This window comes from Hemiscyllium ocellatum, chromosome 29, assembly GCF_020745735.1.
Source record: "Hemiscyllium ocellatum isolate sHemOce1 chromosome 29, sHemOce1.pat.X.cur, whole genome shotgun sequence".
Lineage (NCBI taxonomy): Eukaryota > Metazoa > Chordata > Chondrichthyes > Orectolobiformes > Hemiscylliidae > Hemiscyllium > Hemiscyllium ocellatum.
This window is the reverse complement of record NC_083429.1, coordinates 24,838,811-24,860,423: the sequence shown is the minus strand read 5'-3', so window position 1 is coordinate 24,860,423 and position 21,613 is coordinate 24,838,811. Positions and strand designations below refer to the sequence as shown.

The 21,613-nt window shown below is 41.9% G+C and overlaps 1 protein-coding gene across 3 annotated transcripts in view; it reads left to right on the top strand.

The window, feature by feature from the left end:
- The window catches only part of robo3 (roundabout, axon guidance receptor, homolog 3 (Drosophila)), a 312,623-nt gene that overhangs the window by 233,322 nt on the left and 57,688 nt on the right, over positions 1-21,613 (top strand). For all 3 annotated transcript variants that reach the window (XM_060847034.1, XM_060847033.1, XM_060847032.1), the window contains exons 12-16: positions 3,205-3,371; positions 4,795-4,916; positions 6,602-6,818; positions 9,846-9,970; positions 15,997-16,168. In XM_060847034.1, coding sequence (XP_060703017.1) covers positions 3,205-3,371; positions 4,795-4,916; positions 6,602-6,818; positions 9,846-9,970; positions 15,997-16,168 — 803 coding nt within the window. The remainder of the gene's footprint in view (positions 1-3,204; positions 3,372-4,794; positions 4,917-6,601; positions 6,819-9,845; positions 9,971-15,996; positions 16,169-21,613) is intronic.

The window sequence follows — 21,613 nt, the reverse complement described above, 5'->3', positions numbered from 1 at the left end:
GGGTAAGTGGAGTTGGGTCCACAAAAAGATCAGCCTTAGTCTTATTGAATGGCAGAGCAGGCTTGACAGGCCAGATGGCCCACTCCCGCTCCTTTTTTTTTGTTCTACTGAGCATAGAAATCCTCGCAGAAACAAGTAAGGACAGCATCAATCCATTACCTTTTTTCAGCTAAAATTACTCCAGCACAGCTACTTTTTAAAAAACATATCTTTCCTGGGTATGTAAACATTGCTGAAGGGATTAGTTTTTGCCCTAATTACCCTTGAATTGCCCGTGAACCACACAGCTTGCAAGGCTTTCAGAGGGCATTGAAGAGTCAACCATATTGGCAAATGTCTGGAGTCACGTGTCGGCCAGACCAGGGAAAGGTGGCTGTTTCCTTCCTTAAAGAACATTAGTGAATCAGATAGTTTGCAATGCGATTGGTACTGAAACTTTATATTCCAGATTTAATAATTGAATTGAAAATGCACCATCTGAAATTTAGAACATAGATCGAACATAGATAAGTGCAGCACAGAACAGGCCCTTTGGCCCATGATTTAACCCTAATTTGAACCCATGTCCCAGAGCTGGTGCCTGCATTGCCATTACTACTACAGGCTCACCCTTCTTTAATCAAATAGCTGATTTGTGAAATAGTTAAAAGAAATTCTAGGAAAGTTGTGAGTGTGAGGTGAATGAAGCCTTACAGCTATATCAAAGTCAACTTGGATATGCTGAAGATGGACACCAGGATGAAAAAGTTTCCACTGTGTTCATTTCTGGTGTTTGCAGGAAGAGATTTCAAAAGTGTACTTCCTGATTTTCTACCTGTTTAATGGTGATGGAAGGAGGGGACTGGGAAGATGGAATCTTTCAATATGTACTCCCAGCCTGGATCAAAAATGGATAAAGGGGAATTGATATCCTTCATTGTCCAGAGTAGATTAGAAGACATGGGAGCAGAAATAGAGACAATGACTGATCTGATAGTCCTCAACTCCACTTTCCTGCTTATTCCCCATAACCCAAGATTCCCTGAATGAGTAGAAATCTATCTATCTCAGCCTTGAATAAACTTAATAACCCAGTAATGACAACCCTCTTGTTAAGGAAAATATTCCACAAATTCACTACACTCTAAGTAACTTCCTTTCTGAGATTATGCCCTCTGGTTTTAGACCCTATCTGCATCTACCAAGTCAAGCAGCCCACTAAAAATTATATATGCTCATTAAAGTCCCCTTTCATTCTTTTAATCTCCAGTGAATTACAAGCCCAAACTATTCAACCACTCTTCATAAGGAAATCCTTCCAAACGAGGAATCAACCTACTGAACCTTCTCTGGACTGCGTCCAAAGATGGTATATATTTCCTTAGACAAGAGGACCAAAACTATTCACAGTATTACCACCAAGGTATGAGTGTCTTGTATGGTTTTAGCAAGACCTCCTTATTTTAATACTGCAATGCCTGTGAAATAAAGACCAACAATAGTTAATTTGCCTTTTCTATTACCTGCTGAAGTAGATGCTAGCTTTTTGTGATTCATACAATATCACCAATCCCTGTGTACTGCAGCCTTCTGCTGACCTTTCCCATTTAAATAATAGTCAGCTCTTCTAGTTTTCTTACCAAAGGACACAGCCCCATATCCTCCAATATTACATTCCCTCTGCCAAGTCTTTGCCAACTTACTTAACCTGTCCATATCCTTTAGAGACTCCTTGTTTCATTGTCTTTTTTTTGTGTCATCTACCATCTTGCCAGTGCAATAATTCAAGTCATTAATATATTTTGTTAAATAATTGTGGCCTCAGCACTGGTCCCTATTGTAATTCACTTGTTAGAGGTTGCCATCCTGAAAATGCTGCTTTTATCCCAATTCTCTGTTTTCTATTATTAGCCAAATCTCTACCCATGCTAATATTCTACCCAGCACCATGTGTTCTTATTATGTGGCCTTATATTTGGTGTTGGAGATAAACTGGGAAAGTGATCCACTCTCAATCACTAATATTCCTTGCCTTAATAAAAAGAACATAAAAGGTAAAGTTTGCAGGTTTCTCAGTACAGATTGGCCTCTGGTAGTGTTTAACTGGCTAGTTAGAGGCCCATGGAATTATGTCTTCAAGGCTATACCCCAGATTTTGTGTGTGTTGTGTGAAACTGATCTCTGTTTAAGATCACAAAGCGAACAAAGAATCAGTGGGCAAATAAAAGAGAAACCGAGATCCTGAGCTCCTTTGACTTTCAGTGGGATAATGAAGTGCCCTTATAACCAGCCATTAGTGTGAAATGTAATGTTCAAAAGCATAAACCCAATAGTTCAGACGTTGGTTAACCACAGATTTTATAACGTTTCAATTCCCAGCCAAGATTAACGTGCACCATAAAGATTTCATCGAATCCTTTGAATACTAACTGGTTTGGAAATTACAATGAAGCAACTTCACACAACATTACCGTTTTAAAAGCTATATAAATGCAGAGCCTTGAGGCCTAACGGACTCTCATTTTCCATCCTGACACCCCAGGGCAACCTTCATCTTGAATCATAGAACAAATGTATAACAGAAGAACATCAATCAACTTTAAATACTGAAGGGGCCTTGTATGATGGATTATGTAGTCTCGGCTCTGACTGCATATAAGAATAGCAAATAAAAATATCATTGAGTATTGGAATAAATTTATTTCCAATTAAAATACTATTTAACATCCTGGATGTCTGAGGTAGGAGTACTGAGAACCCAAGGGGGCAATGTCCTTTCCAGAGTCTGAGACATTAAAATGCATCAAGCATTTAGGTGAATGATAGTCTCGATGTTTATATTTTGAGGTTTGTTTTGCTGGGAAATTGGCCTCAATGGTGACTTTCAGTCAATGAAGTCTGTTTTTAGAATTATAATATAACATAGCCATGTGCAAATAAGTTGGGGTTGTCAAGCAGGCAGTAATTAATTTGTTAATTCTTGTTTGAAGCGCACGCTAATTTTGGGTACGAAATTCACAGAAAAGCGCTGGGCAAGTTCGTGTTAGATCAGTCCATACATTTCAGAACACACACCAGAAACAAAAAAAAGCGGTGAGCAGAATTGCTGTTGAAACTTTGCCGCTTAATGATGTGCTCAGGCTATCATTTGGTTTAGAAAAAAGGATATTTTAAAAATGTAATGTTCAATGAGCAAGGTGTTGTCACCTGTTTGTTGTTTCTCAGTCAATCTGCAGGTAGCACATGGCAGACAGTGGCTGAGTATGTGAAAGGAGAAAAACACACAGTGACTGGTCTGAATCTTAACACTATCTACTTGTTCATCATACGTGCAGTCAACATGTATGGATTGGGAGATCCAAGCCCCATCTCTGAGCCTGTCCGAACACAAGGTAAGCTATGTTTAACACTGTCGTAAATCCTAAAACACCAGGTTATAGTCCAGCAGGTTTATTTGAAAATGCAAGCTTTTAGGGTGCTGCTCTTTCATCAGGTAGCTACCTGAAGAAGGAGCAGCACTCCAAAAGCTTGCATTTTCAAATAAACCTGCTGGACTATAACCTAGTGTGGTGTGATTTATCCACCCAAGTCCAACACTGGCACCTCCACGTTATGTTTAGCACAACCTTCATGCTTAACTTGCTTTGGTTTTGCAACAGTGAGTCATCTCCCACATTGACGAGCTGTTTAGTAATTCATGGCTAACCTGTCCAATTCTGATCTAAAAATGGCTGCTCGAAAGGAGAGAACAAGCGAGACTTGTTGTGATTCAGTCACTTTGATGATAGCATTGCATTCAATCTTCAATTCTGTGCATTTTTGATTTGTAAGTTTACACGTTTCAGCTCCACTCCAAATAATGGAGACGCTGGCATAATGGTATTATAGCTAGATTATTAATCCACAGATCTAGGTAATGTTCCAGGGAGCCAGGATCGAATCCTGCCATGGCAGATAGTGGGATTTGAATTCAGTAAAATTCAGGATTTAAGAGCTTAGTGATGATCATGAGTCGATTGTCTGAAAAACCCATTTGGTTCAGTAATGTCCTTTAGAGGGGGAACCTGCCACCCTTATCTGGTTTAGGCCTACATGTGACTGCAGACCCACAACAATGTGTTTGACTCTTATGTGCCCTCTGGGCAATTAGGGATGGACAATAAATGCTGGCCTAGCCAGCAATGCTCACATCCAGTGAATGAATATCGCCTTCTGGTTAGATAGTTTTGATGATCAGTTCTATCTTTGAAATACAGCTTGATGCTGAGTTCAGTTGTCATTTGATTATCCATCTCTTTAAATACCTCTGAAAGTCTGCACCAAAAATCAAAACACGTAGTAAATTCTCCCAGCTACTTTCCAGTGATGATGACTATGGGGTAAACTAAGGACAACTTAAGTGTAAGAGAGCTAGATTAATACCATTCAGAAAACAATGCTAACCCAGGTTGTAGGGAATCCAGCTCAGGGCTGCAAACTCATCTCTCAATTAAGTTGGAGCCTAGTAGTTCATTCCATTTCAAATTAGATTACAGCCAGTTACCCTAATATTCCATTGATACTTTCCATTGTATTAATTCTATGAATGAATGATAATGAAATGTTAATGGATTTATAGATATGTAAGTTATTATTAAATGCGTGACTGATACTTGCACCATTACTCTGAGACAGCATCTGCATTGCTGCAGTTGTTCCTATTGATTACTTAATCCTGCAATGGACCATTAAAGTACTTAGCATAACTGTTAGTAGATACCAAGGCACTTAAATGTATTAGCACAAATTTATTGCATTACCTCTTACTGTTCACAGATGTAAGTCCCACAGGACAGGGGGTGGACCATCGGCAGGTACAGCGGGAGCTTGGGGAGGTGGGAGTGCAGCTGCAGCCTCCTGTCACCTTGACGTCCACGACCATCCAGGTCACCTGGACAGTAAGTAGTGAATGCAGCAATGTCCCACATCTGTGACACTAAAGGGGAAAGGCAAGCTAAGAGTGAGTGTGCTAACAGGAAGAATGAGTGGCCGTCTGTTTGGTTATAACATAGTGTATGATCAAAGAGGCATTTCATAAGCACAAGTAACTTGAGTCACAAATGCTGTCTGTATGTCTTTCATGCATATTACTGAATATCCTTGGACGATGACAAACTTGATACAGTTTTCCTCCATGTCACTTCTTCATGTCTGTATGTCCAGCCAACAATGACCACATCTGCATCCCTTGAATTAAATAAATAACACATGTAGATAGTTCAGAATCTCGGGCGTAGAGAGAGAGATGTAGAGAATGGATGAGACGCTGCTTATTTATCCTTTTTCCTAACAAGAAAAGCCAAGTATCAAACTAAGAAAAAAAATACTCTATTCCTAGCAATAGGCTGCAGAAAGCAGAGCAGCATTAGTCTTCCTGATTAGTTGGAAACAGATTAAGCAACAAGATTAGGTGCAATATGCAGGACATACTGGTGTCCCAAGCATTAAATGAACATAGATGAATGCAGCATATCCTTCAAAGGAGCTCTTGCTCCAGGGTCAGGAAAATTAAATGTGTTACTAGTTGTATTATTTGAGTGTGTTTCAGCTAGAGGAGTATAAATAGGAACATAGGAGCAGAAGGGGGCCATTCAGCCCCTCAATCCTGTTTCACCATTCTTTAAAATCATATTTTGTCTATATCCGCACTCTTGCCTTGGCTCTCTAATAATCACGAGTGTTAAAGATCCAGTGATCTCGGATTTAAAATTATGAATTGGGCCAGCACCTCTTGCTTTTAGTGGCTGTTATTTCCGCATTCCTACCACAATCTGTGAGAAGAAGAGAGAAGCAAGTCTTTTCCCAGGGAAGGGGTGTCCAAAACTAGAGGGCAAAGCTTTAAGGTGAGAGGGGAAAATACAATAGGGACCTGAGGGATAACTTTTTCACACAGAGGGTGGTGCATATAAAAAAACAAGCTGCCAGAGGAAGTGGTGGAGACCGGTACAATTACAACATTTAAAAGGCCTCTGGATGGGTATTTGAATAGGAAGAGAATAGAAGGATATTTGCCAAATGCTGGCAAATGGTACTAGATTAATTTGGGAAATATGATCAGCTTGGTTGAATTGGACCATAGGGTCTGTTTCCGTGCAGTATAAGTCTATGACTCAGTTTCCAAATCTGAAAAGACTTGTCCTGACTTTAAGTTTATGTCCCTCATCTATAATAAAAGTTTCTCCCTATCCAACTGATGGAATTATTTCAAAATCTTCAATCAAATCTACCTTTTTACCACCTATTTTCCAGTGATTACAAGCAAGGTCTATGTACTTAAAATGTAAGCCTGAGAGACCCGCTAATATTCTGATGAATTTACACTCCATTTCCTCCTAGGTCATTGTATCCTTTCTGAGGTGTGGTGGACTTTGAAATATAAAAGCACTGCTGCATTAAATGTTTTTGGTTTCTTTTTGCCCCTCTGACCTTTGAGAGATCTAATTACACACACCCCTAAATCTCCTTGAAACTCGACAGTTCTAAGGTTTTCTACTAACTTAAATTCTACTAGGATCAATCCTCTATTCCTCCAAGATGGATGATTGTACACATTCCCATGATCCATCTGATGCTTACATCACAGGTTGATCGCCAGGCCCAGTTTATTCAGGGTTACCGGGTGATGTACCGGACCAAGACTAGTGCCTGGCTTGTCCAGGATGTGAAATCACCAGCTGAGCGCACGACCATTCTTGTCGACTTGAAGAAAGGCACCGAGTACGAAATTAAGATCCGTCCATACTTCGATGAGTTTCAAGGAATGGACAGCGAGTCTGTCATTGTACGGACGCCAGAGGAAGGTAAGACCTTGACCGAAGCTCCAGCTTGTAGATGGGTTGAGGATGAAGTATAATTGTTAGTTTGGAAGAGGCTTGTATTGAACTAGCAAGTCATCTTTTACTGTGCTCGAGTTTTAAGTCTGTCAAGCAATTACGTAGAAATCATGCACGTTATTTATGGGCTGCCAATTCACTACAAGCCAATTATAGGCATAAAACATTGTCACCCACTTCATATGATCATGTTGCAATCTCTGAAAACACAGATTAATTTTAAAAGAGAAATTCAAACTTTCAGTTCCTACCTGAAAAACAGGAGGTCATTTTTTTTAACTTTTACTGTATCAAATGATAAAGAAATGCTATTGATTAAGCGCTTTCTACCCTTAGGCAAGTATACTTTAAGCAGCAAGCATAATTTGCCCCTTTCTACTTTCAGTGACGTTGTAGACATTTATTTCTCCTGGATTCACAGGTTATATGAGTGCTATTGTCCCATCTTGTAATACTATCTTCCATAGTGAGAGCATTCCCTGGAGATTCTATCTCTAGCTCAAGGTCAGGGAACCTTGCAGCTTGTGATAAGTCTTCAGCAACTAGGTTTCCAAGTGAGGCATGAGATCCCACTCTCATTTCACATGGTGATCACTGGGAGTCAGCATTTCCCTGACTAAGGCGCAGGCTTGGTCAACACATCTCTTCTTGTTCATCCCCACCCAGGCAGTTGCATTAAATGAAATACTCCAACTGTCCTTTGTCAGGAATACCTCTACCTTTGTTAAAGAAGCCTGTAATGCAGCCTCAGTTTGGTTTTCTTTGTCTGTGTCTCCATGAAAATGGCAGACTATCCCCATGTCCAAGCAGAAATGGTAATTAGCCATCTCCTACTTCCACTGCTTTTCATCTTTGAAACAACAGTACGTAATCCAGTACAGCTATTTACAATATGATCCCAATAATAATTTGGTGTTAGGAGATTCCAGGTCTTCTCATTGTGAAATAGCAGGCATGAACACTTAGCACCTCTCTTTCAATAATACAATGTGACTCTTCTTTTGATCAAACCACTAAACCAGCTAGGTTTACTGTCAGACACGCACCAGAATAGGTCACATGACTCCTTTCATTTAGTGATATAATTCAAACCCTGGTTATTTTATAAACTAAAAGACGTAGTCCTAAAATATAATCATATGTGCCTCAGGGAGAGGCTGAATAGGGTGGGGCTGTTTTCCCTGGAGCATCGGAGGCGAGGGGTGACCTTATAGAGGTTTAGAAAATAGTGTGAATAGTCAAGAGTTTTTCCCCAGGGTAGGGGAGTCAGGAACTAGAGGGCATAGGTTTAAGGTGAGAGGGGAAAGGTTTTAAAAGGACCTAATTGGCAACTTTTTCACACACAGGGTGGTGCTAGTATGGAATGAGCTGCCAGAGGAGCTGGTGGAGGCTGATCCAATTAAAAGGCATCTAGCTGGGTATATGAATAGGAAGGATTGAGAGGGATATGAGCCAACTGCTGGCAAATGGGAGTAGATTAGTTGAGGATATCTGGTCAGCATAGACAAGTTGGACTGAATGGTCTATTTCTGTCCTTACGTCTCTATTACTCTATAATCTTTAATTGATACCATGATGGCATCACAAAACTACAGACTGAAGTATTAAATTGAAGAAGTTCTTCTTTAAATGGAGGTTCAAGCCTTATTTGATGTATCACTAAGAGCCCCAGATTGAAGCAGTATTATTATGGAAACAGTTTTGCTGCATGTCAGATTGATTTTGAACCTGAAGAAGCAGCAGAACTATGGTGTAAAATCACTTCATGGAAAGCACAGCTTATTTACCAAGAAAATGTCCTCCTTATGTTTCCTTCATTCAATAAGCCAAGATCAAGATAGTAGAAGGGGAGGGACTCCCACAGCAGCTGAAGTCTGTAACACAATGTGCAAATGATCACAGACTGCCAACAATCTGCCACTCAATCTCCTGCTTCGTATTCTTTTCCGCTTTTTCCTCTTCTGATCTCTTCCTCACATCTGTTTTCAGATCAGTGTTTGTAAAGTCTTAGAGAGGAAGCTCTGCCTGTCCAGTCTCCCAGCTGTGGAGTGCCTCATAGCACAAGGAGACCAAAAGAGAGAGAGGGAGGGAGGATTCAGTTAAATACTGACTGAGTAAATATCCTTTTCCATGGCAAGTCCCCATTACCAAAGCTCTAATAACATACATTCACTAGGATCCAAATTGCAACTCTGTCCCAGTGTACATGGGGTTTGACTAGTTGCAGAAACACAAAAATATGCTACGATTGAAAGAGCTGACATGTTGACTAACATGAGAAACAAAGAGACAAAGTAACAGTGAAGAGCCATGTCTGCTCATGATATATTTGGACCCGAGGCTTTTCTTGCGAGGTTAAATGGACTGGTTAAAGTGTGATACAATGGATTGCTACACGGCCTGTAGAATGAATGGACTTTGTGGGCCATTAGGTTTCCCTGCCTGAAGTGAACTGCCCACAAATAGCACCAAGAAATGCCTGCCCTCTATCTCTGACAAGAAACAATGAGGAATCGAGCAGTGTTGCACCCAGGTCATCAATAACCAGAGCAAATCTTTATCATCCGTCTTTGCTTTGGGAGGAGATATTCTAATCCTATTTGTCTGCCATGATCAAGGCCTGTTCCTAGGGTACATCTCTTCCTTGGCACAGCTATGGTTCACATGAACAAAGCAAGATGCATGAAGGCAGCCTGGGACAAATTTCTTAACAGTACCGGGCTTGAATATTTGCATGAAGTTGTTTCTCAGTATTCTTAAATATTTAGTTTAATAAAAAGTTTTTTTAAGAAAGAAGTTTTATTCAGGAATATGTTATATTGTAATGAGCAGAACCCCACTAGCTGAGCTGACACAGGACTGCTGCACATCCTTGAACTCACTTTATCTCAAATATGTTCAGACACGAACTGCAACAGGTGATGTTTCAGAGTCCTGCAGAGTGCTTTCTCTTCACTTAAACACTCTTTTCTTCTTTGCACAAAACAAAAACAGCCCCCGCTGCTGCGCCACAAGCTGTTACCGTGGCGACAATTGGCTTGAGCAATAGCACCAGTATCAGTGTGTCCTGGGAGCCACCCCCTGCTGAGGAGCAGAATGGAATCATCCAGGAGTACAGGGTAAGCTGCGACACATGAGGGATAAATCAAATGAACAGTGGGACAGGGGAAGCTAATGACCTGGGTCTGAAAATATATTAGCCTAATTTCTCAACAGTTGGGACATGTTAATTAAAGAATTTAATCATAATTGTTCTGAGGTGAAGAATGAAAACAAAAGAAGTCTCATAAATCCATGGGGACTTGGCATTTTTACAATGAGCCTTTAATCGTGCTCAGGTTACTGTTTACCATATGTTCATTACTTTAATTGATCTTTATTCTCTGTACAGCCAGCCTGTCTAAAGAGGGGGTTGCGGAGCAGGGCTGGGGTGTGGAGGGTGGGGGGGGTGATGTGGATATATCTTGTCATGCATGCTAAACTCAAAAGCTTTAACAGTGAAGAATGGTGGGATGTATTTTGGCACTTAATTTCCAGTTGAACTGTTTTTATCAGTATCTTTTCTCTCGATTTGAACACTCCAAACTAAATAGCAGCTGGCTTCACGTTTGTCAATCTGAAATTGGAAAAACATCAATTCGGTAGTGAGCGTGACAGAAAACTGGCCCAATCGCAGCAACCACATATCATAATACAGACTTTACACTCCACAGTCAGCCAACCTGTCAGTGTAAATGCTGCAAGTTTTGTTCAGCCATCTACAGTGTAGACAGTGAAGAACTAAACTTGAGTCGAACTTTGACAAGATAGTTTGACAGAGTGGAACATCAAGGCAATCATTGATGATGTTCTTCAGGAAAGAAACAGCCTTTTCAATTCCACTGTGGACTCAATCGTCACACAGCGGAGATGAAGAGGATGGTGACTCATCTGTTTGCATAAATTTGCTAACCAGTTGAACAACCACCCATATCTGCTGATTTCAGTTCAGCTCCCTCATGCTGTCAGACTCAGCAACAACGAGCTGTTCACAGCCGGTGGGATTACCAACCTCACCGGCTGGGTGAGTGTTCTGGTTGGATGCATCACTTGTCCTTTGTAGGAACTGCTGGATTTTCATTTCACTGATCCCAAAGGAATGACAATTAAGTGGGTTTGTATAACGGTGGTGTTTTACCCTCTCCTCTACCCCAACCAGTTGCTGCAGGCAAAGGTAGACCCTTGTGTTACAAATTGTTTCTTTACTAATGCTCATCCAGTTCCATAACCTCTTGCTCCTGTTACCAACTGTTTCTCGACAAATGTTAATCAAGTTCCCTCATACTGTTGCACAATATACTCTCTCCCAGCATCTGTGTTATAGACTGTAATCTCTGCTGCAGTTAATCTAGCTATTTCACACTGGCATCAATCACCCCACCTTCAGCAGCATTATACTGAATGTTTCTCCACTTATGTTCATCCAGTTGACCCGCACTGTCACTCCGTGACCTTGCCCCTGGCCTCCTGGATCTGTGCTGATGAGAATCCAGCTTCCTCACTCTAACCTGGTAATGCTGGGTCTGGTAACTCCCATTCCATCATTAGCACTTAGTCATTATGAAAATACATTCAGTTTTGCAAGGGGAATGGTAGAAGAGAGATTGAAATGTAATCTCTTGCTTGTTGAGACTGAATTATGAATAGACCATTCATTCTCAAAAGCATTTTTGAACAATGAGTAAAGTGGGAGTGATTTTCATGTGAGCTGCCAGTAAGGAATTAATATAATCTATCAATAGATATATCAGCGTCAGCGCTAATGGGCAGGTCAGTGGAGGTAGGATTATTACAAGCTAACCTCTTTGCACATGTTTTTTTCTGAATAGGACACATGCCTTTACCTTGAGCTAGCAAGGTGTCAACCTGTGAGGACCTTTGCATAATCATCATGTCGTGGGGTATTCCCCACTGGGTGAGAAAGTCATTGAAAAATGCTACATTTAAACCAGAAGGAGCCGCTTTCCATTGATAGGCAATAGATATGGAAGGAAGTGGGTGGGGCTATGGGGCCACCCACCCACCCAGTGTCCCAGATGAGCGGCCTAAACCATTATGTCGGCGAGGTTTTACTTGCATTTGATTAACAAGCTGCAGATCCAGAAAACAGATTGTCGTTAATAAACGAGGACTGGGGGGGGGTGTTGGGTTGAGAGGGAGGCAGGGGCATGGGATGGGTGAAAGGAAATCTGTGGACCACTTCAGAGACAAATCAATGGCTGGAACTTCAATTGAAGAGGCAATACTTTGAGGAGAGAAGGGACCGTCATTGGAAGGATGCAATGTAATTTGGGAAAGAGTGCAGTAAGTGTTTTGCAGGCTTCTGATTTCACAATTGTTTCAAAGCAAAGGCAAATTCTTTTTTTGAGAGTATCCTGCAGAGGTCCCTTTAAGAACCCAGCATTATGAATGCAGTATTTAGAATGCATTCTCCGCCTGTTAGTTTCTGACATCAATTGCCTCAAAAGTCTCATGCATGTTGTTGGACTCTGAATTGCATAGTTGAACAAGTGAAATAGGCAAGTGCTCTGGCCATCCATGTTTACCACCAGAAGGCTGAACAAGAGCAAGAGCAAAGCTTTACGTTTAGTTTCAAATTTTACAGCTGCCTCAGTCTTACCCAAAAAAAGGCGTTCAAAATAGAACACTGTCTCCTTCTCTGTATCTTGAAACATCAAAGCCATAAATCTACCTTCAGATGAGGTTTAACACTGACTCTGGTTTTATTAAATAGTTAAGGATTGAGTTTGTTGCACTTGACTGTTTTGGTCATGTGTCAGTGCAAAGGAACTCTGCTAACTGTAAGGAAAGTGATGTCAGAAAAATCCACAACTGCACTTGCCACTATCATGACTTAGACACATGATCATCACTGGGTCAAACCCTGGTCATCAATCCAAGCCAGCTAATGCCTGGAGGAAGAACACCTCATCTTCTGCCTTGGGACCTTCCAACCGCATGGCATCAATGTCAACTTCACGAGTTTCCTCATCCGACATTCAACCCTCCAACTCGGCACCACCCTCTTGAACTGTCCCACTGTCCAACGTCCTGCCCACCTATCCACTCTACCCTCCCTACCTCCATCTACCTATTGCCTTCTCAGTTACTTTCGCCTGCAGCCCCATCCCCACCCCCCTATTTACCTCTCAGCCCACTTCTCTCCCCTTCCTGATGAAGGGTTATGTCTGAAAATCTCCTCCTCAGATGCTGCCTGACCTGCTGGGCTTTTCCAGCACCACACTCTTGACTTTGGTTTCCAGCATCTGCAGTCTTTGCTTTCTCCTGGTATTCTATTTGTGACACCATTATAGAAACACCATCAACCCATGTACTTACTGCAAGAGTTCAAGAAGAGAGACCACCATCAGCTGAATGGAGCTTCCTCTTGAGCTCTTCTCAGCACTGGGCCTGACACCCGGGCTGGCCAGTGGTTCCCACATTCTGGGAAAAAGTGAATCCAACTTTCACCTCCAGTCTTTCCCATGCAGAGAGAAAGTTACAGACTTGGACTCAAAATATTGGTTCATTGTAAACAAAACTAAATGTGAATCAACTAAATCTGAAGCAGATATTAATATTTAGATCATCAGAGTTGGGGCAGAATTAAGCCGGTCCACCCATTGAGTCTGCTCTGGTATTTGATCATGGCTGATATGTTTCTCAACATCATTTTTCTGCCTTCTCCCTGTAACTCTTACCACTGTCTTAGTTACACTCAGTGACTTGGGCTCCACAGCCTTCTGTGGCAATGAGTTCCACACATTAACCACACTCTGGCTCAAGAAATTCCTCCTCACCTCAGTTGCAGGGTCCTCTCACTGAGTCCGTTCCCTTGGGTCCTAGTCTTGCTGACTCATGGAAATATCTTCTCCATGTCTACTTTATTCAGGCCTCTCAGTAATCTGATACTCAAAGATAGGAGCATAGATCCGGAAATGATTTGATGGGAAACCATCAATGATTCTTTGGTGTGTGTTCCCTCTGGCAGGACTGTTCCCACAGAATCCTACCACATCCTCTTCAATTTGATTTGAGAGAGATTGGCCACCTCAGACAAAGGTCAGAGATCTCGGATTGGGAAGTTCGGAGTCTCAGCGAAAGATCAACAGTGTGGTGACTGGGAACATCAAGGGAATGTTGAATAGTTTGGGGAGGTGGTGGTGTGGCAGGTGTTCTTTAGCCGGCAGGTTAATAGAAAGGCAATCCTCCTGATCGACTGTGCTTTCCTCCAGCTGCCAGGTTATATTTAAAGTGGTAGGAGGAATATGCAACATATAACATCAACGTTGTATTTAAATTGCCTCCCTACCTCTTGGGAGCAGCCCGCCCCTCAGACCATGCCCCATTCATCCAAAAGTGGATTACACTTAAAGCTTAATCGAGAGGAATATTTGGAATCTGTCAGACATGAGCTAGTAGAAACAGAAATGGAGAGAGCAGTAAGGGAAACATACAGGGTCCTCAGTTTTATTAATAGGAGCTAGAGTATAAGCAAGGAGGTGGCATTGAGCTTGTACGAGACACTTGTTAGACCTCAGCTGGAGTATTGTGTACAGCTGTGGGCACCACATTATAAGAAAGATGCAAATGCATTGGAGAAGATACAGAAATGATTCAATTGAATGGTGTCAGTTACGAGAACAGATTTAAATAGTTAGGATTGCTCTCATTGGAGAAAAGACGACTGAGAGGAGGTCTGGTTGAGCTCTTCTGGGCTGGACAGAGCAGATAGTATTTTTGCTGAGCAGGAATTGTTTCATCCTAAGTGAGAGGGTATGGATTTAAAGGCATGTGCAAACAAAGCAATGGTGATGTGAGAAGCATAGAATCCCTACAGTGCAGAAGGAGGTCATACAGTCCATTGAGTCTTCACCGATCCTGCGAAGAGCATCCCAAACAGACCCAGCCCCCTACCCTATTCCCATTACAGCACATTTCCCAGGGCTAACCCAACCAGCCTGCAAATCTTTGGACTGGAGGAGGAAACTGGAGCATCTGGCAGAAACCTACGCAGGCACAGGGAGAACATGTCACCACACAGACAGTCACCCCAAGGCTGCAAAAATAAAACCCAGGTCCCTGGAGCTGTGAGACAGCAGCAGTAACCACTGTCCCACCATGCCTCCCTTTTCACAAAGCATCTTTTTCACACAGCAAGTAGTTAGGGTGTGGAATGCACTGCCTGGAAATGTGATGAGGGCAGGTTTCAATTGGTGCATTCAAGAGGGCATCAGTCTTTTTTTTGGATAGTAATGGTGTGCAGGGAGATGGGAAAAAGGCAGGAGTAATAGAACTAGAGCAGGCACAATAGGCTGAATAGTCTCCATCTGCCCCATAATAATTCAGTGATTCTCCGAAAGTAGCAGAGATTGGAAGGATGAGCTCCACAGGACACAACCTTTCATTTTTTTCTGCAAATTGGTTCTCAAAAAGATGGTGAAGCTGCAGGGATATTGAATACTTATCATTCAGTGTTCAAATGTATTGGCTGTTAGTACCAATCCCAATCCCTTCAAATTAATATAATCAGGTCTGGACATTCTAATAAACCCTAATCTTCAGGCATTAAGGCTGTTTGAGAACAATACCTGACAATATGTTACATTTGACTCCATTAATAACTTTATAGTTATTAAGTAGCAGAACTGTGTATGTACACCATTAATATAGACTCAGTACTATCTTTTATATAGAACAATCTCTCCTTTATTACAAATTAATAACATACCGATTGCAATGTACTTTCAGCTGTGCTAATCCTTCGGTCAGTATAGATCACTGTTACAGTCACTCAGTGCCTAATCACTTAATCCCGCATTAATAACCTTATAATTAAATTGTTGTTTCAAAAAAAGGCATTATCACAAAGTCTTGTCTCAGCTCACTGCCCACAGCTACACAGTGACCCATGTGACTGGGTGCTAAGCACAAAGTAATTGAGATTTTCTAGATACTGTAAGTCATTTCCAAAACAAACAAGGTTTAAAGGAAAGATCCCAGTGATAATATCTGACGCACACACAGCTTTGCTTGTTTCAATCTTCATGTGGATTTTGTTCCTGTGAGTGCTGTTTTTCTTAATTTGATCTGTTTGCTGTGGTAGATTTGGTGCCTGGGAAATGATACCCGTTTCCATGTCAACAAGTCGATCGATGGAACTGTCCATTCAACAGTGGTGCGGGGGTTGATAGCCGGTGTGCTGTACCGTGTGGAAGTGGCAGCAGCCACCAGTGCTGGAGTTGGGGTACGAAGCCAACCTGCAACTGTCCTTATCAGTAAGTGAAAGCAGCTTGAGACAAAACTATCGAAATGGAGGGGGCTGGCTCTTGTAGTGATGAAACATTAACAATCTGTGCTAAAGCATGTGCCTCTTGCCATACCTCGTACCATTTTCTAATAACAATTTGTGGCTGACTGTCCAATGGCTTTTAACATTTCATATTTTTACTCATGGAGTGGGGGAGCAATTATACCTTTAGAGTCATGCAGAAATAGACCCTTCAGTCCAATGAGTCCCTACCCACCATAATCCCAAATTAAACTAGATCTCCCTGCCTGCGCTTGGCCCATATCCAAACATTTCTTATTCACATACGTATCTAAATATCTTCTAAATGTTGTAGCTGTGCTCATGCCTAGCACTACCTCGAGGTTCAGTCCACATACTAACCACTCTGTGTAAAACAAATTGCCCCTCGTATCTTTCTCCTCTCATTCTTAGAAAATATGCCCCTTAATCTGGAAATCCCCCAGTTTAGGGAAAAGTCACCTGTCATTCACCTTATTTATACCATTCATGATTTTATAAATCTCTATAAGATCACCCTTCAATCTCCTATGCTCCAATGAACAAAGTCCCAGCCTATGCAGCCTCTCCTTATAACTCAAACACTCCATTCCTGGCAACATCTGAGTAAATCTCTTCTCAACTCTCTCCAGCTTAATAATATACTTCCAACAAGTGACCAGAACTGTACACAGCACTCCAGTAGAGGTCTTACCAACATAGAGTCAGAGAGATGTACAGCATGGAAACAGACCCTTCGGTCCAACCTGTCCATGCCGACCAGATAACCCAACCCAAACTAGTCCCACCTGCCAGCACCCGGCCTATATCCCTCCAAACCCTTCCTATTCATATACCCATCCAAATGCCTCTTAAATGTTGCAATTGTACCAGCCTCCACCACTTCGTCTGGCAGCTCACTCCATACATGTACCACCCTCTGCATGAAAAAGTTGTCCCTTAGGTCTCTTTATATCTTTCCTCTCTCACCCTAAACCTATGCCCTCTTGTTCTGCACTCCCCAGTCCCAGGGAAAAGACTTTGCCTATTTACCCGATCCATGCCCCTCATAATTTTGTAAACCTCTATAAGGTCACCCCTCAGCCTCCGCGTACAACTTCAACATAACGGCCCAACCCTCATACTCAAAAGTCTGAGCAATGAAGGTTAGCGTGCTGAATGTCTTCTTAACCACCCTGTCTCCCCTAGACCTCTTTATTCTACACACTATCTAAGGCCCTCCCTTTAATTGTATAAGCCCTGTCCTTATTGGTTTTACAAAAATTCAATACTTCACTTGTGTACAAATTAGACTCTATCTGCCACTCATCAGTCCATTGACTCTCGATGACCCCAGGTTTGACTATTTGCCACAACTGAAAGTTGAAAGACAAACTTTCATTTATATAAAACCTTTCACAATGTAAGATGTCCCAAAGCACTTTTAAACTAGTGAAATAATTATAGAAAAACAGTCACCATTGTAATGTAGGATGTGTGGCAGCCTTGGTCTGACAAATAACAAGGTAGTAATGACCAAATAATTTGATTTTGCTCTTGGTTAAGGGATAAATGTTGACAAAAACACAAGGGAGAACTCTCCAACCCCTCTTCAACGAGTGCAAAGCAATCTTTTTAGATTTTTTTTTAGATTAGACTTACAGTGTGGAAACAGGCCCTTCGGCCCAACAAGTCCACACCGACCCGCCGAAGCGCAACCCACCCATACCCCTACATTTACCCCTTACCTAACACTACCGGCAATTTAGCTTGGCCAATTCACCTGACCCGCACATCTTTGGACTGTGGGAGGAAACCGGAGCACCCGGAGGAAACCCACGCAGACACGGGGAGAACGTGCAAACTCCACACAGTCAGTCGCCTGAGTCGGGAATTGAACCCGGGTCTACAGGCGCTGTGAGGCAGCAGTGCTAACCACTGTGCCCACCGTGCCGCCCTTTTACATCTAGCTGAGAGGGAAGATGGGGACTTTTCATCCTAAATATGACAACTCCAATAGTGTAGCACTCTTTCAACACTGGAGAACCCACCAAGATCGTGCACTCAAATCTTTAGAGTTGGGTGCTGTCTTAAAGTGATAGTTCAAGCTATGCAAAGCTCTATCATTGCAGCAGAATAATACATTGAATGACATCTCATATGAGCTATGTTTTTCACCCAGTATTTAAAGAGCAGAGGATTTAAATAACTTGACAATTTCACAAACCTTATCCAGCTTTTTACACACATTCACATCTCCTCTGAAGAATAGTCACACACTCTTACTCTGTTTAAGATTAGTTCCATTTGAATTCAGTGCTGAGCTCAAATAACCATTCCAGATTTGAGATTACAATTTGCAGATATCACATCCTATCCCCTTCTCTCTCCACACCCTCTGGCAAGAATGGCAACAGTCTGAATTAGGACCAGGACTTCCAGATTTAGGGCTCTCATGCACCAGTGAGGAATATTTATGCGACTGTCTATAGCAAAACTCAGATTGCCAGCACCGAAGGAGGGAGAGCATCTTGATTATGGCAAATAGGGCTCATATAGTGTAAATACAAAGCCTATTCAGCTCATTCCATCCTCTAATGTTCTATTCCAGATCACAATCAGACAATTTGTCATCTTCTCGCTACCAGTAATTCTCTTCTGACTGAATTATAAATTGATTCAGTTGTTTCTTGACTGCTTTGTTTGTACTTACTCAGCCAGCAACTTGACACATGAAGATGATATGGATCATTCCGTGACCTGCTGCTCTGACTGAATTCTCAGTTGCCAGTCATTTCAGTTACTCGTTGAAAGGAAATGCCTGGTCCCTTCCAAGTACTGAGCTGGACATATAAGAACAAAAACAGAAAACATTCAACAACTCTCTTTTAGCATAAGGGAGAGTCAACAGAGCTGTTTAAAATCATAAAGGATTTTGATAAAGGAGAGGGAGAAGCTGTTCCTAGTGGCTGGAAGGTTGATAACCAGAACCCACAGGTTTAAGATAATTAGAAAAAGGAAGAAGAATATATTTTTGTGAAGTTGTAATGCTCTCCAAATTGACAGATTGAAAGGGCAGTGGATGCAGATTCACTTCAAACTTTCAAAAGGGAATTGAGTATCTTGTTAAAAGAGTGTATCTGCTGCTGCTGAGGGAGTTGATAGTACTGATCATTGATGTGTGCCTGGAACACATTCCATCCATATCTGTATGTACAGCCTGGCTCAGCAGTTGGCTTGCTCACCCATTAATCTCTCCACTGACTACCCCAATCACCACACCAATTATACCCCAGTAATCAATTTAACACCCCATTAACAATCCCACTCACCATCTCGCTAACTATCTCATGAAACCAAATTACTAACCACTCAGCCAACCACCCCGTTATCCAAAATCATCAGAAATCATCTCATTAACCAGCCTAATAATCACACCTTTAACCACTTCATTAACTTGCAAACTAATTGCCACATTAACCATTTCAATAATCTCACTAAGCACCTCATCTAGCCCTGAATTCACCCCCCAGCTGAATCCACCCTGTAGCTGACAGTCCTACTCAGTTTACTGGCATTCAGATCACTACCCCATTGGCACTTGTCTCATTGCTGCAGTAAATTCTGTGAAAATTCCAATCCTGACCCATGATATAAGATGGGAAGAGTAAGATCACACAGTATTTTAAGACTCTGCACATTATATAATCATTTGAAAGACAGGGCATTTGATTTGTTTTGCAGTTTTGAAATGTTTTTGAGTTGTTCAATGTGATAGATGGTCCCAATCTTTGGTGCGAGAAGAGGCAGGTCTAGCAGTGACATCTCATCCTCTGCAACTGACTGGGCACTGACTGTGTCCCCGCAACTGTGTTGGCAACAGACTCATTAACATGAAAAAAACTATCCAGAGGAAAACCAGTGGGTGTAGAATTAATCAGGTAGCAGATACAATGGACTGCCTGGCCTCCTTGTGTGCTGTAAGATTCTTGGACAGTTGAATATATGGTTGTGTGACGTGTGACTCATTCTTTCAAGTTCCTGGAGCTGCTGTGATTCAAACAATTCCTCAGAGTGTAACTGAGTCAGAAATTACGAGCACCATAGAAACCAATGACAACTTGGACACCACTGAGACCATAGCAACATCAAACACAAACAAGCAATGAAATATATTTTTAATGTTTGGTAGATTAGCTTATAAACATGATGCAGTGTGAAGCTGTATTCAGCAGGAAGCTCTTGCACTGCCCAGTTTGATGCATCACTTTACAGAGAATTATTTATCAAAGGCATATTAAACAATCATTTCAAACCCTTTCACCCTAGTGCAGCGATGGGGCCATGGCTCTATATCTCCAGTTCATTGCATCATCCCTGCACAGAGCTGCATCACTGTAGGAATTATTGAGTGAGGTTGGATTGCATCCTCATTGGAATAGGAGGCATTTGGAATATTGCATGCGATTCTGGTCTCCTTCCTATCGGAAGAAAGTTGTGAAACGTGAAAGGGTTCAGAATAGAAAAAGGGTTCAGAAAAGATTTACAAGAATGTTGCCAGGGTTGGATGATTTGAGCAAAGGGAAAGGTTAACTAGGTGGGGGCTGTTTTCCGTGGAGTGTCGGAGGCTGAAGGGTGACTTTGTAGAGGTTTAAAAAATCACGAGGTTCATGGATAGGATAAATAGACAAAGTCTCCTCCCTGCAGGGGGGAGTCCAGAATGAGAGGGCATAGGTTTAAGATGAGAGGGGAAACCTAAGGGGCAACTTTTTCAATCTGAGGGTGGTACATGTATGGTATGAGCTGCCAGAGGAAGTGGTGGAGGCTCGTACAATTGCAACATTTAAAAGGCATCTGGATGGGTATAGGAATAGGAAGGGTTTGGGGGAATATGGGCCAGGTACTGGCAGCTGCGACTAGATTGGGTTGGGATATCTGGTCAGCATGGATGGGTCGGACCTAAGAGTCTGTTTCATGCTGTACATCTTTCTGACTCTATGACTCTATTCAATCTGATCATCTGGATTGTAAGTGCATTAGCCTGCCTTTGTTCCTGTTAGCCTTAACATTCTTGATGAGCAAGAACTATTAATCATAGTTTTGAAATTCTCTGCTTTAGATGGAAAATATGTTGGATTTCTACATCACCCTGATTGGCCCAGCTCTAATTTTAATGATCTAGAGTCTCCCACAAAGAGGATTTGGTTTCCCTCTATTTAACCGATCAATTTCTTTAATCACCTCAATCCTCTTGTTGAGCTCGCCACTTCATTCCCTCCAGCTGAGTGCATTGTTTTGATCAATCTGATTGATGGCTGTTAGGATCCACTCATTCCCCTCACTGGCCAATGTCTGGTCTGATTTGATCTAATCTGCCTGTGTTGATTGAGGTGCTTGGTGGAGATCAAGAATACTTCCACAAGTCAGCTGCAGA